Raw genomic sequence first — 16,849 nt, 5'->3', positions numbered from 1 at the left:
CTGTACACAAACATCGAGGGGAAAAAAAAAAATTAACAATAGTAGTTGACGAGCAGGGGCGCGACTTGAATGACTTAGCCCCCCCACCACCACCACCACCACCCCCGAATCAGAATGATTAGACACAAGAATTTCCTCCATGCTGTTTTAATATCTTGGAGCTTTTAAGTCTTCAATGTGAGTGTCGCTTATTCATTTGTTTTGTATGACTGTACACACTATTGCAACTCAAATAGTCTTAAGTTATATATGTTTCCAATTTACAGCATTGATGTCCCTAAGCAAGGCCATTATGCGTCCTCAGTGGTACGATGTGAAAAGAAGTACATTCATACAGGTAAGCACAACATCAGACAAAAATGAACAGATAAAATGACAGTAGAGATTTACGGTATATCATTGACAACAACACACGTTTCTCAAATCTGTCTTCCCAAGAAATAATATCATAGGTGATGTAAATGACATATAGAGGCAAATGACACTAGCGAGAGGCCAGATACATTGTGGGACAGAAAATAGCTAAAGGTCACTCTGAAGTGTGAGGATATTGGAGAGGATTGTAGCACGTTTTGCCACAAGACCAAATTAGTATGAAAATACTGAATTAAAAAATATGTTTTATTTCCCTATCTCTCTCCTTTAACCATAAGGGAATAAAATAAATTCCTTTCAAGAGCATGATTTACAGAGGCATTATACAGCACAATGTGACTACCCCAAACTTGAACCTCAAATTTGAAAGGAATTGAATGATTTCTTTTGAATGATTGAAATCCGTACGAGGCACATTGTAACTTGCAAAGCAGAAACCGGAGAATATCATTTTAAAATCAAAATATATAATAAAAAAATATGATGAGCAGATGCAATTGATCAATTCATCGAACACATTGAATCTGTGTACCAACAAGACTTTTTGTACACACTACAGTTGACCGCATAAAAAGTGGCGACTTGCACAAAAAATGAAATCAACATGTAGACAAAATTTGGAGAACTCTGTTAATTAGAAAAAAACACACAGTTGTCACAGAAATAACTTGAATCTGACAATGAATTAATAAATACCTCTCTGACACATCAAATTATAAACTTATTCCTCCAATGTTTTTTTATTTTGCTGAACAAGTAAGTCCTTGCAATTTATGTTTCAATCAATATTTATGCAACTAAAACAATTACAAGTTTAATATTGATGCTATGTTTTTATGTCTAGTTCTCATCCCTGGAGTTCCACAGGCAAATATTATTTTAAGGGAAATCAGATCTTCCGTTTTTGTAATTGTAGTGTCAAACTCTCAAATACTATACTTTTGTCAATTTAACTCAATTGACATTTAGTAATTCATGTCAAATTACACTGAATAATAATAACATAAATAAATAGAATAAATAACTTTATCACACTTTCTTCTTCAATTCAATTTGCTGTTCATTCTGATGTTCATGTGGACAAAGATATACATACATGAGGGCAGAGGAACTGTCACAACCCTTCAGCATACGTCTCCTTTAACCGATGATGAGTCATTCAACTCTGAGGTTCAATTCTAAAATAGATACGTTTCATTTCAAACAACAGGTTGATGACATTTAATGACCACTCTCCCAGCCCTCAGGTTCACTGTAGAGGTCATTAAGCACTCTCCAGGGCATCTCCACTCAGTCATTCATTAATGACCAACAGCACTGAAATGACAAATGACGATCACGATTGTCCCCGATGTCTTGCACAATATTACATAGCCACAGCTTCTTTTCCACTATTGTTATACTACATCAGCGTTCCAAAATGTAAACTGTATGGACAAAAGTACTGGGACTCATGGCCATACCTATAGGACATAATAAGCTATGAAAAATATGAGTTGTATATTAACAACAAGTTCCATATGCATACCGGACAGCTACAGTAATTCAAGTAATTGCTTACAATTCATAAAGTGAACAATAGTGCAAATCATAACGGAAAGAAACTCATGTTGCTTATTCCGTCTCCAAATTACATTTCACAAGGTGTAAGACTGTTCTTGTTTTTGTTGACATGTTTATCATTTGGCTTTTTAGTCTCCCTCGAAACCTCTTTACATATTTACATTGTCGCAAAATAAACACATTCACACAAAAACCTTCTTTTAGGAATTTTGCATTTTAGGAAAGTTCAACAACTTGGTCTTCAAATTTAAAATGCCAAAATAGATGAGATTGAGCAAGCTCACTTTCTACTTTGTATTTTTCGAGCATTTTTTTGTGTGTGTAATGCAAAACCTTTCATGAGGGTATCAGGAATGGTTAACCAAAAGGAAAAATGGCTATGTCGTTTGCGCCAATAAATAGACAAAGGTAAGACTTGTTACATAAACATTTGGTTGTATTTGTGTTTATTGTTAGTTTTACCATTCACACAAGTTACTAATATAACTATAATTTTTTGCACTGATGCTGTCTGACAGTTTGAAACCTGAACAAATGGATTGTGTTCCACCTCCGAGGGACATCTGTCTACAAGTGCAATGTTTACTTTTATTCTATGTCTACTAGTACAATGCATAGCAGAAGAAACTTGTTCTTAAGTGGAGGGTATATGACAGTTGAGCAAGACAACAGGACTTTGAGATCTGTACAGCAGAGTGTTCCACAGTAGGAGACAATTTGAGCCAGTGTGTGTGATGTGCTAGCTCGCTAGTATCTACATTTAGTAACTCGTTGGTGAGGGAAAGGGTTTGTCATGTGAAAGTGCAAGTTTGGTTTGGAATCAAAGCATTTGGGCACTCTGCCTGACTGGTAACAAGTTCTGGATGTTCCTCGTCTTTCACCAAAAGTCAGCTTGGATAGACTCCAGCTGACTTGTGACTATGATGAGCAGAGAAAATGGATGGATGAATGAAAGCAGTTGGGTTGGAAGGTTTAAATAAAAATCTATATGTACAAAACTGGACACTTGGACAGTTTGAGGGTGCTAACAAAAGACACAAAAGATGGGATACTGAAAGCCCATTTATGATACCTGAAATGGAATTGTTAAGAACTTTAAGCACAAGAGAGTTTTGAGTTTGACTCAATGAATGGATTTTAGTTTGTCTACAGGAGACGATACAGGTCCTTGAACATACACGAAAGAGTATTTTGTGTACATATCCAACAAAGTGCTAGTTCCAATCATCGGTGAGTCTGCAACGTTGAGCAAGCAACAAACCTTGAAAGTTTTCCCTGCATTTGAAAAACAAAACAATCAGCATGAAACATCCAATTATTGATCGTTCAGTTCAATCAGCACATTCAGCTCCTTGCCTCGGACCAGTGCTTGGGACAACCCAGTCACTTCACTTAATGCACATAAGCTCTTTCCGAAATTATCCTTCAAGGCGGGGATGTTCATGATGTGTCACCGGACCTTCTCTAATTAAAAGCCGTATGGTGATGGTTGAACATCCTAATGGAGGGAATTTAGAAGAAACTATGCTTACATCTGAGATCCACCAAGGTCCCCCCCGCCCGCGGGGTAATGCCTTAACCCCCCACCCCTGCGCAGCGAGTGCAGAGCCACAGTGCAGCAGCCTCTCAGCAGTGACCCAAAGTGGTATATGGGCTGCCCGTCTCGAACCGGACCCCGGCACAGCCACGCCACTGTCGGCACCACGGGGATCGCCACTGCCAGCAGATCCACTAGGAAGTGACGACTCCAGTAGCTTTTCTGTATCGGCCCGGAACATGAGGCGGAGTCTCCCTCCTCTTCTGCTGAAGCACTGCCTTGATCGCCTTGCTCTTCGGTTTCGGGGTCCTCATCATTCTCGCTGTCGTGCACTCCCAAAACAATGCCAACACCAGCCCTCTCTTCGTGGGGAACAACTCGTTTTGGCTGGGAGGTGTGAGGTTGCTCTTCACCTTGTGGAGATTCTGGGCTACATGGGCATAGTCCTGGTGTTTCTGTCTGAATTAGGCGATCTGCTTCCCGGATGCGATTGCTGTTGGCTGTTTCCAGGGATTTCCCTAATGGTGTGTCCTCCACAATCCAAAGGCCTTCCTTTCTCTCTGCTGAACTGCAGAGTGCTACGTCCTTTGATTGTTCCTGATTCACCAGCAGTTTTGTTGGCTCTGTCTCCAGCTGTACTTCACCCTGATTGTCCACTGCAGCAGGTTCTTCTTCTGTATTTTCCTTCATGTCCTCCTTCCCTTCACATGAAAGACTCTCCATGGAACAGGCCACAGTGGCAGAACGCGGAATGGAATTAACCCGTGGCAATTTGGAGGACGGAATCGGCTCTGTGGCCGCGCTCATGACAGTTGATCTGGTTTGAGAAGTGGTGGTGGTGATGGAGTCTATATCTTCCTCTCCTTCATCGGACATCCACGTGGAAGTAGGGCTGCAGGCCTGGGATCTGAAGGTACGTTGTTCAGCAATGGTATCCAAGTCTGATGGGCAACCTGATGTCGCTGGGATGGGACAGCTCTCGGTCTGAATGCCCGTCTCGCGTAGGGGATGTAGGTACAGGTGGTGTGACAAGCAAGGATGGCTCATGCAGCCGCCTCCACCTAAACCGCAACGAAACGTTGACTGGCGTTCGCCCAGCTTCTCGTAGGTGGCCGAGTGCGGCATCGTGTGGGGCACCGACAGGTTGTGAGGGAAAGAATGAGGTAAGGTTTGGGAGTATGTATGAGGTAAAGAGTTGGATGTGGCGCGGGAAAAGGTTTGTGCGTAGGAGTTGAGCAATGAAGCAGTTTCCTCCGAGAGGAAGGCGGCCTCTAGGAGCAAGTCAGCCCGGCTCGGGACACTGTTGCTGTCCCCACAGCATACAAAGCCACTATCCTGAGTGCCATCAGCTGAAAGACCAGGAAAATCGGCGCTGTTGCCATTCCGGTGTGCCGCTTGATCACTCAGTTTGGTGTAGGTGGAGCTACGCGTCAGAGAACGAGCTGGCGATGCATCACAAGAACAAGAGCCTCTTCCTCCAATTGCTGGTTTTGGTATTCCGCCTGGACTTTCCCCAGACACTGACGCTGGCGCCGAACCCCCGACGCGGGTCCGACGGCCTGCTATGGCTTCCCCATCCTTGGCTAATCCCACCTGAGCTAATTCCATGTTGAGCAACAGGTTCTCGAGCTTGTGGTTTTGAGTGTTGATGTCTTGAAAGTACTTTTGGACCCCGATGTCACCGCTGAATCCCCCGGCATCGCTCAACCTGTCGCGGACGGTATCTACGGCCTGTTTAAGTTGCTGGATCTCCAGTCGCGCCTCCTTCAGGGCCAGCTGAGCCTCCACGCGGTGGCACTCCTCCTCTACCCAGTCCTCCTGCATTTTGTAAAGCTTTTCTCTTAACTCATCTATCTCTGTGTCCCTAAGAAGGTAAATGGAAAAAAAGTCATCACAGAAGTAAGGAAGTAAAATGAACTTAGAGAGTAACCGTAGAAAAGAAGAACCTGGGATAGATTCTCAATGCTAACCTGTCTTGCAGCGTGTTGATGGTTTCTTTTAGCCTGGCCCGCAAGTGCCGGATACACACCTCTTTCTGCTGCAGAGGTGTGAGGTACTGTTCTGGTGGCGGGGGCCGAATACCATGGTTGTCTGTACATGAGATGTACTTTTGGTGACGTCTATGGGACGGACACAAAACAATGGAAAACGAACGTGATATATTTTCAAAATGTTTTCTGGATAGTGAAGTTTGAACTCTGAGTCTGAATTCTATGCAGATGTGTAAAAATAATAAACATCTCTGGTGAGTATCATGTAGTTCATTTATTTTGATATAGTTCTTTAGTTGTGTAATTGATGAATAATTCTTGTGAAATGCTGTATTGTATTGGAAAGGTTTGGACTGGTTTGGAGGTGATGTAGAGGTATTGGAAGATAAAGGCTTAACCCTGATATGCATACGTGGGTAAAAACTAGTACAGTTTAGCGTGTGGGTTTGTATGTAGTCCGTACAACAAAACATCTTCTTACCCTTTGGTCGGGCTGCAGTCGCTGCCTTTACAAGAGCCAGAGTTGCTGCTGCTACTGAGGGAGGCATTACCATGAGGATCCCTGTTACTGGGGCCTGCAGGAGACCGCCTGGTTTCAAATAGAAAAGGAGAAAACTAGGTTATAACACCTGCCAGACAACCCTGTGAAGGTCAACTGTGAGCTGTTTGACAAAAAAAAAAAACGTGCCAAATAACAAATAAGAGTTGGTGCCAAATACACAAAAACACGCACAAAAGCTCAGTGTTGCCAAAAAAACACATTTGTGAAGTACATTAGAAACAAATCCATTGGGATGGGGTTTGTGTTATGAAAAAGCCAAAATGTACTGAAAAGGGGTACGAACAAAAAGCCAGACAAGATCTCTCTTTGGAATACACTGGACGCTCAGTTTTCAAACACAAAGTTGTATTTTCCCATAAGGACTATAAATAAACAGTTATGAATTAGTTCCAGGGGTTGAACTTCCGGCATCCTAAAAGATAGTACGCTGCAGTTAATTGTTTTGTTCGTGTAAAACAAAGTCAAATAAACATTAACTGTTTTTTTTTTCTAAATTTAATTTCTCCTTGAGCCCAAGTTTTTACTTTTCAATCATTTTTCTAAGCGAATTGACAACAGAGTTCTTTCGTCTTTCGGAGGGTCCACTGTAGTCTGGAAACTCAATAATGCAAATGAAGGTGACAAACAGATCAGACTGCATACGAGGCTATGGTAACACCTTCCACTTGTGTTTCACACAATGTAACAGCACAATGAATCATTCACACAACATGATGTGTCATATCATTCCCATGCTGCAGAGTGTGGACCACAGAGAAAAGGCTCTGGACAGACCGGGAGCGAGGGGTAGAGGGGGAGTTTGTTGGACGGCTATGTCGCTCCGGGGACTTGGTGGAAGCGTGGCCTTTTGCGCTGGATGCATAGCCTTTAGTCGGACGCATTGACACCATGTAACCTGTCTCCATGGGAACGTAGTCTAGCTCTATCAACCTGCAATAGTCAAACCTGACATACCAGGCAGAGATGACAAGGTGTTAGGTCTCACAGGAGACTGGACCACATGATGTGCACAACCATTCATTGGGGCTATGTCCACAAATACACGACGAGTATTTCACTAAAAGCCTCATTACAGATTTGCAGTCTAAAATGTTGGGAAAAGACATTTGCAGGCATAATAAAGCAGTGCTGTAGAGGTTTACAAAGTATTTTCCGCTGCAGCTCTGTAGAATCCGGAGGTTCCATTTATACCCAATTTAAGTGGATTATAACGCTTACACTGACAATAAATATGATGTGCAATTTTATTCAAAGTGGTTTCTTCCATAGGCTGTGTTTTGCGTTTTATAGGGGTTAACTCATTTGGGTTAACTAATTAGCTAGCATGCCAACCTTCCAACATCATCAACATCATCTAGAGCAGTTCAGCGTCAATAGAGATGTGTTTTGCTCGTCTTACTTGACTTACTCTGACTAGCCAATCAAAGGACAGAAAAAAAAAAGATGTTATTTTTGCCTTGAATTTGAAATTTGGCTGGTTGAGGGAACAGTCCCTTTGCGAATATAATTTAAGCTACATCAGACAGCACTAACTATTCAGAGGCCCTGAGCCTTAGGTTTAATTTTGATGCAAAAATCTAACATACACCAAAAGAAATGTAAATTAAGAAAATAAACTGTTGGGAAAATAAGTTGATAACATTTGATGGGACACATTTGACAGTTTAGGTTGTAAATGAATGTCATTTCTTGGAATGGTGTTAAAGCCTACAGTCTCACAAAGGAAATGAGCCTGCTCAATAAAATATATGCTTTAAAAAAGACAAATGTTTTGGTGGACATGGCCTAAAAGGCTAAAAATCAAGATGCACTCAAACGTTGAGTGCATCCATGAGAGGCGGTTTCTAAAAGCTTTGTCAGAACAAAGAGGCCTCATCTAATTGTTCACCGCCAGGACGTCAATGTCAAGTTTGCAGCCACACTCAACATCCTGCATCGACAAGTGATGTTGAGGATGTTCACAGAGCAACGTTGACAGAAGCAGGCATGCAAAAAAAAAAACTGGAAGAGGCAACCTTACTCCGTGAAGTGAATAAAAAAAAATACGAGTTTTGTTCTAATATTTTCAGGAAATAGTTTACACATGCCTTAACATGCGCACATACATTTTGGTGACAATTGGTCAAGAGTTTTGGAAGCTTATGCTGTGCGTATATTTTTCTCTCTTTTGCCAAGAAAGAACATGAAACCAGATTTGGAATTATTTCGACTGTGATGTTGTTTGCAACCTATGCATGGTTTAGAACCATTATTCTAAACAGATTGCATCTTGGCTAGCAAACTAAAAGATGCATCATTAGTGTACTGCACATTACATTATCATCTTTTCCCCCTCTCATACTACTTTACAGCATGTTTATGTATTAATTTTTCATGACCAAGTAAACCGGCTGCTCATTTGACTTTACACAATTGATGTTTGTGGAAATTCCAATGTAGCCATGTTTAATAATTTACAGTTGTTGATTGTAATATTTAAAAAAAAAAATGGCTTTACCTGTATTGAGAAAGCATATGAATAAATTTGGACATAATATTGGCAAGCGTTAATAGCAATCCCAAAGCGACCATGCAAAGAGACACGTTACAGGTCATTTGTTGACTCACCGACTGTGAGTAGTTGACTGAGCAACCTTTGGGAACCAGTGATCACCAGCAGTGGCGTATTTAAATGAAAATAAAATGTTCTGAAGGAATCGCTTCGTGAGACAAAAATATCATTAAAGTGTTCCTCTGCATGACACATAAAGTTGGGGAGAGCTGTTGGGAACACAGTTTCTAGTAAAGATTCACACGCGCAAAGAAAATGACGAAAAAAATTGCACTGTAAGAATTATGAGGCAGTAATTACTCAGTTTAATTGCTGGACCGGCTTCGTGATAAAATATAACACAAAATAATTTTAATATATTTGAATATGAATCCATTTGATTCAAATTTTCTGTTGAGCTGTGCAATTTTTGTATTGATTAATTTGGAACATTTTAATAAACTTTAAACATTGAATATGCTACATAGAGTATGAATGATTTCTGGCATTCTATTCAACCTTTGTCAAAATGTAAAAAAAAAAAAAATTATAGCATTTTTGGTATTTTTTTTAATTAATAAATATAAATGAATTAATTTCACTCATCATATTTACAATTGCCACTTGAAAGTCTTTTCCAGCTAAAAAATACCTATTCAACTACGGAACATTTATTTTAAGGCAGGACAGGGATGATCTGGGCAAGGGAAAGTAATGCTTTTTTTTTTACGATTTATATTTATACAGAGTTGTGATACAAAGTGGTCTCGTAGTAATTTCCTTTGTGTGTGACTTCTGAATTGCATTTCTCCTTTCTGTTTCGCTTCTGGTATTTTAAATTGACTTCAGAATTCTACGGAGCAAAAATCTTTCTGCAAAATGGCCACTGCGCACCAGTGATCACAGTTTTGTCTTTCAAGCACAACACAGCTGTTTTGCGAATAGTGCAGGGGGCCATTCATCACAAGCATCATCAATATGCTTGAGCATTAAAGTGCAGGTCTACCTTGTGCAGATCAACAGTGAGTGGCTCAAGGTTTCCCTCATCGTAGTTCTTGCAGAACCTCACTCGGGAGGATGAGTATCATAATACTGTCACATTTTGTTGGTCCAGAATTTCATTTGAGTTTTTACATATTAGACATTAACAATTCAGACTCGTAGAAAAAATAAACTGCATCCAATTAGTACAGTCTGAGGGGGGAAACCCTGATCATAGATCAGCGTGGGCGCAAAAACAGCATTGTAGCATGTGCTGTTTTTGTGAATGCTGTTGTTTTCGTGGTTACAAGGCATGCCAGAGCTGCAACAGCTATGGCACATGCTCTTTGAGAGGGGAACCGAGGTGTTTCTCACGCAGGGGGCGCCGGCACCGGAACGGCTACCGGCGCCGTGGCAACCGCTGCGGCCAACCCCGACCCGGACTCCGGCCTGGGGACCGGGACGGGCGAGGAGGCCAATATTTGCTGCAAGCGACGTTTGGGCTGCAGTGCCTTCAGAGGGTTGAATCTGGGAGAGGAGAGATGAGAAAGGGGGGGACACCAAAGCCACGTTGTTGAGCCATCTGGAGATGCTTGTTGCCATGGCAACACCACCACGACTCCTGCGTTGTTGTAATGGCTGCTCTACACACAGCCTGTTTGCACCTGGAGCCACATGACTTGTAGACAAACGTGTAACTATAAGTAGAGTGTCATGTATGGAATTCACTCGGTAATACATAAACTGTGTAAATTAAAAGTAACAATATAATGTAGATGCAAAACTGTGTGTAAACTAGTTCATTTGAATGCAATAATTTCTTCTAATTTTCAACTTAATACTAATACTTAAATGAGAATGTAAAACATCAAATTGTTTTGTTCTTTGTATGTATTTCTTATTTTCCTAATATTTTCAGGTCATGATAAGCAATAAATCATATTAATCAAATGGCTGAAGGAAAAACAAAATCATAAACAAACTTTTGCCTTTTTGCTGGTCAGCAGGTGCGAGGTGTCTGACCACCAGGCAGATTTTAAACTTGTCATCACATTATCTAAGCCACAGCTGACACAATGAGACTGGACAGAAACATATCAAGTTAGACAAACTGCTGAGTCAATCAAAGAAAACTGAGAGAGGGCTGAGTCAGTCTTGTGGCTGACCGGCTCATGAAACACATTTAATTAAAGGTTATTCATTCTTGTAATATTAATGAATAGGTGAACGATGCATTAAAATAATGTTTAGGTTGCCAGAAATGTCTTTTGTACAGTATTCATACCTGGCAGATTGATTGTACAATGTGCTTGTTGTCATGGCGATGTTCTTAAAATAAAAATACTATATCTGAAAATAAAATCATTTTTACATATATATGACTATGACAGGAATATATTGGAGCGCCGAAGTTTCCCCAAGTACAACACAATTAAAATATTAATGTAAGAATTTTGTATAAATGTGAGCACATTAAGAACTGCATCGGTAACCTTTCGTCTGTTGCAGACCTACCGGCGAGAGCTCGATGCAGACCTCCGACTGGCTGGAGCAGGGGCTGACATGAGGCCAGGCAGTCTTCCAGCTTCTGCTATTCTCACTGTCTTCTTATCAGCTGGCTGACGAGCCTTGTTGAAAAGAGGAAAAAGACGTAAAAGAAATTCCAGACCTATGGTTCGTAAATGTTTGAATTTTGGACACTGTTGCAATCATCTCCGGAGGTCTTGAAATGCTGAGTCAACGCTCCCGCCCCAAACACTGCACCCTATAACATGAGCACCAACCTTAGCACAAGATGTGGTGTCCTAGGTGGTCCAGTACTATTTGTACATGATACAAGATTGCTACCACCCAGCGTTCTGGCCAGCATTTATTTCCTTGCACACCAACAGAAAATTGCGCTTTCTAATATCGTTCATTCTTTGACTGAATAATCAAAAGAGTCCATATAAGTGTGCCTCAAAGGTTGTACAAACATTCCATGTAAAATATACCCAAAATGTGCAAGCAATATTTGGACATGGGTCTGTCTTAATGTCTTACATGAGCATCCCATGCCTCACTAGATCTTTTTCCTAGCAAATGTCGCAAGTTCAAGGTACCACTTTAATAGAATAGGCGGATTGCAGCACTGTATCTCTCTACATCTAATCAGACTGAAAAATGATGAGTCATTTCACACACAGATTGCACAGTCAGCTTCACTCTTTGTGCGATTACAGCTCATTTGCATGAAATGGAACCCCCCTGCCAAAAAACAAAAACAAAAGGTGAATAGTTTCAACCAGAATTTTAAAAAGTGAATATGAAGTGTGCTAAAAGTCTTAAAATGTGTATTATCAACAATTAATCCCTGACCTTTTATTATGTCACCTGGAAAGTTTTAATTGTAAAAATAAAATCACAATATTTTGCATTTCAAAACTGAAATTGCTATTTTGATTATATTGATACACAACATCACCAGTCACTCACTGAAGCATTTTGCATCACTCTTTTATGTACGATGACTAACATGTCGAACAAAGTCATTGAGTCACGCTATAAAGTGAATAATGAGGTCGGCTGTGCACTGTCCTCTATCTGGTGCGGCCATTATGATCACACTATTAAGAAGTGAATCCCAGAAATAGCTCGTGGGCAGAGACTGCACGTGTATCTGTTTTCCTTCATCTGTCATCATTCAGTGTGATGCTTACATTCATCTTTCCAAGATAAATAGTAGCGTTACAACTACTGAGGAGGGAGTCCCGTTTCTAAACAGAAACAAGACAAGTATTTCAACTGCTTCAGTTATATGGACGTCATATTTAAATGGTATTACTTCACATACTCCCACCAAGGAGTTTATGATTATCTTTTTTTTGACTTGGCAATGTGGATGGCATTGAAAACAAGTGATGATGCTTCAGAGCACTTACAATGCATCTAATAAGATTGTTCTGATGGCCTCTTTGAGACTCCTTACAGCCACTGAAGTGTATTTTGGATGATGATTGAGGATTTTGATTGAATGCTCGATGTCAATAAATGAGAATAATGTAGAATAACCCTGGTGTGTTAAGCTAAATCTTATTAAATAGACAGCAGCAGGAATAAAAGAATATTGAAATTTCTTGAATTTTGGTGATTTTCACATTTCTTGCCACAAATCAATACGATTGTCACGCATATAGAAAAAGAAACAAGCGGCCTTCTGTTGCATCGTCATCATAAGTCATGTCCATGCTACTCACAGACACTAGGGGGCGTATTTCTATGGCATCTGGGTATTGTTATGATACATGTTTTGATGTATTAAACAGCAATGTTTTTCTCTCCTTAAGTTATTTTGGCTCCACAAAATCATCTCGTGCCTTCAAATCACGATTTGTACTCACTTCTTAATGTTTGGGGAAAAAAAAAAAAAAAAGCTGGTGTCATCCGTCAGGTGTGTCCCCACTGGCAGAAATGCTGCAAGGTCAAACTGCTGCGCCAGGAAATCTGTCACGACTTCAGGGCCCGCTATCATGGACGCCACTCGGTTTTGCTAATACGGTTGTGCACCGTGCATGCCTCTTTACCAACCTTACGTTTGTATCATGGTGTGGCTGACAGCACACACTGCAAGGAGGGTGAGCTTCAAGCCGACATGCATAACAGCGAATCAGCATCTCCCTTTCAAAATAAACTGACAAGAGCCTGAGTGCTGTTGAGAGCCTTCCAAAACAAGAATGCAGCTTGTGTACATTTAAGTCGTGTCCTTGATGCACGCACACACACACACGCACGCACAATCCATTCATACAGCATCTATCTAACCATGCATCGGGCTTCTTACCAGCTGACTCCCCCTTTTGCGTACGTTGCGTTAGTCCTCCCTCGGCTTCAGGAGCTCCATTTTAGGGGGGGATGCTTTCCCGTGGCCGAGAGCTCTGCGGGATGCAGAGGGGATGTTGCCACAGGAGGAAGGGGAGGAGGTGCGCTCCTAAGGAGGAGAGGGGCGGAGGCAAGAGGTGTGCACTGGATTGATGCATGAACACACTCCATAAGCGGATTGTGGACTTCTGCGTCATGTTACGTCACATTATTTAAAGGAAAATGAGACTAAAGTGGTGCAAGATGATTTTCAAATGACGACATATTCTGATTAGTCTTTTATTTTTTTAAGTACGTATTTGTTGTGAGTTTATTTATTTGAACTTACTTTCGTTTGGTCATGTTTTGCTGATGATTTTGTTGAGGTGAGGATATTCATGACAAAGTTCAATGCACTCATCAATCAGCGAATAAACGCGGTGACGTTATTAACTCTCAAGGCCATTCATAAAGTATTCACAAAGCATTTGAAAAACGCAGCAACTTTGCATGTGCTGTTGACTAGCGGACACATTGACGTATTGCAGATAACGTTTGAGAACAAATGCAAAGCGTACTAATGACCAACAGATGTCACTCGTGGATCATTTTTTGCAAAGGTCCGACTGCACGACCAATAATAATAATAATAATAATAATAATAATAATAATAATAATAATAATACCGTTTCCCCAAAATTAGAATTGCATAAAAACTGGTGGAGCCGCTGCTGTGGACTATACAGACACATTTATCCTATGAGTAATTCTCACAAATATAAAAGCCAAAGGTGAGCTGCAATTATTTGTACTGTACTCCTCACAGTCCCGTGCGGGTTTGATTCCACCTCCGTCCCTCCCTGTGTGGAGTTTGCATGTTCTCCCCGTGTCCGCGTGGGTTTTCTCTAGGCACTCCGCTTTCCTTCCACATCCCAAAAACATGCCTGGTAAGCCGATTGAGCATTCCAAATTGTCCCTAGGTGTAAGTGCGATTGGTTGTTCGTCTCTGTGTGCCTTGCGATCAGCTGGCAACCAGTTCAGGGTGTCCCCCGCCTACTGCCCGATGACTGCCCGGATAGGCTCGGGCACACCCGTGACCCCTGTGGAGACAAGCGGTAAAGAAAATGGATGGATGGAAAAATGGTGGCACTCTGCCCTAGTGGTAAGACTGCCTCTGTGATTCCAACCTCTACATCTGCGAAGCCTGGAATAGCAGACCAGATCAGTGCACCTCACATTGCATGGAATTGCCCCTAAAAAACTGTGAGACTCATCCATTGAAGAACTGGGCTTAGCCACGTCAAAATCAGCATATGTCAAGGACGGCTCCAGGATTGCTTTCCCTCCTGTATTGGCCAAGACTCCTTTTAGTCTTGACTACTACATACAAAATCATTTTAGAATATAGATTAGGTGGGGCTACACAGATTTCTAATAGGGCTATAACACCCCAAGCCTCAGTGTTGTGCCATCCCTGGAATATTTTCTGCTGGGCCCTCACTATCACTGCATAACATCTGACAGAAGAAAAGTGGTGGCCTTGCCAGAAACAGTACTGGCCCCATATTGATTATTAGTATGCATAATGGCATTCATGACTGTGGCTGTGTAATCGATATCAACACAAATGTTTAAAAATATATGAATAGCAAGCCCGTCATATGCCATATTCCAAGAAGTGTAACAATCGAGTGCACGATGAAAAACATTTTGCCTGTGTTTCATGTGATGGGAAGGAAATTGAACAGCATGTTATTAACAGTCAGTAGAAGAATTGGGAGAGAGATTACGGACAACGCAGCTTCCCTGCTGCTAAAAGTAATTTATTTGCTCAATTTAAGTTGTTACCTCGTTGTCAAGAGGAGGAAGGTAATAGACTCTACTGAAGCAAGGAAGTTACCTGATAAATTTGTTGTTATTTCCTCCACGTATTGGAGCCCCTGAAGAATCTTAAACAGTATTCTGTCTAGTACATACGAAACAGGCACCATCATCCCATGAAGAGTTTCGTGTTGCCTTATCAACCTGGTAGAAAGCTAACCTATTATTATATTCAGATTTTTTTTTTTTAATGGGACACAGAGCTTTTAGCTTCAGACACTTCTTCTGTGGAATGATATTGATCTTCCTGATGTATTCTGTAGGGATACACATTTCCTAAATACAGAGTGAATATTCTGTTGTATGAATGGCAACAACATGCTAATTGTACCTTCTGCCATCTTGAGTAGAAACCAACAACCTGCACTGCAAGGGGGATGTGCTCATCAGTCCTCTACTGTGACTGTATTTGTTTTGATTTGATTTTTAGTAGGAGTTCATGTGTATTAATCGTCTGACCAATTAAATTTGATGATTTATGATAATCTCTCATGGCGCATTCATGTGTGAGGCACTGTGGTGGGATTTGTCATTTTATAGAACATATGTCTGTCGGTCAATCTGTCCACCTGTCTAGCTGGCATTTTTGGCAACAACAAAAAATGAAACTCATTCATAAATTCAACTGAGGGCAGGTATTATTACGTTTACATTGTAACGTGACAAGCAAAGAATGTGGATGCTTTGTGTAAATATCCAGATGATGTTAAAAAGAAAATGTATTCTTTTGTAATTGTGTGCGTGTGTGTGTGTGTGTGTGTGTGTGTGTGTGCGCGTGCGTGCATGCCTATGTTGCGTATCCTATCCTAAAAAAAGTGTCTGGATCGTACACGCAACATGTCTTCCTCATTCAGCGTTTGCAGAATGTGTGCTGGCTCTTTATTGTCACCATGTCGGATTTTGACTGTGTGAAATGTGTCCTTGGATAAATTTAACAGCAAATATCAGTTTTGACACAAGTAAAACTTGCTTTTAAAGTACCTGAACTAATATTATTCACTTTGCTACATTTATAGTACATAAAAAAAAAATTTTTTCTACCTAATATGCAAATGAAACAACTAATAACTTAATTGTCACTGCAGCAAGTAACTAAACAATTTTCCAACATGAGACAATGTGACTATCCCAAAGGACTTAATTCCATTTAAGCAAGGAAACATGCACACTATAAGGTCAATAACATGGAACCATGAATGTTATTGATGTTAAAGATTCTTGACAAAGGTCATTGAGGTTGCTCCATACATTAACCTATACGATGAGAACACACTAAATTGTTGTTTACTTTGTAAATTTTGTGGTTGGTACCAGAGGGGAGACAGACAATATGTTGTTGTTACACATAGTTAAGAATTGTCTTAAAAAATGAAATTAAATTTAAAAAAATTCCACATGCTCCAAAGATTTTAACACAATCATGAAACATGAATATCTGAGTAACTACACATTGTTGGCAAACAAAATCAAACATGCTACATATTGAAAATGATAGATGGTTTTAGACGCCATGTCCAAATCTTATTTGCAGTTGATATATTTTTATCGAGAAATGAAGAAAATGATCTCTATGTTAAATATCATTATTGAGT

General features: G+C 40.6%; 1 protein-coding gene across 1 annotated transcript; it reads right to left on the bottom strand.

The window, feature by feature from the left end:
* Positions 1-3,466: 3,466 nt before the first annotated feature.
* Positions 3,467-11,104, bottom strand: snphb (syntaphilin b). The gene is made up of 6 exons (XM_085916533.1): positions 11,055-11,104; positions 9,915-10,067; positions 6,803-6,973; positions 5,948-6,055; positions 5,446-5,595; positions 3,467-5,339 (listed from the first exon to the last, which is right to left on the bottom strand). Exons 1-6 carry the CDS (start codon positions 11,102-11,104, stop codon positions 3,467-3,469), a joined length of 2,505 nt encoding a protein of 834 aa, XP_085772659.1.
* Positions 11,105-16,849: the final 5,745 nt, after the last annotated feature.

The sequence above is a fragment of the Syngnathus leptorhynchus genome, chromosome 1 (assembly GCF_054491065.1).
Source record: "Syngnathus leptorhynchus isolate UIUO chromosome 1, UIUO_Slep, whole genome shotgun sequence".
Taxonomy (NCBI): domain Eukaryota; kingdom Metazoa; phylum Chordata; class Actinopteri; order Syngnathiformes; family Syngnathidae; genus Syngnathus; species Syngnathus leptorhynchus.
Note: the sequence above shows the minus strand (reverse complement) of the source record. Positions and strands in the feature narration are given on the sequence as shown.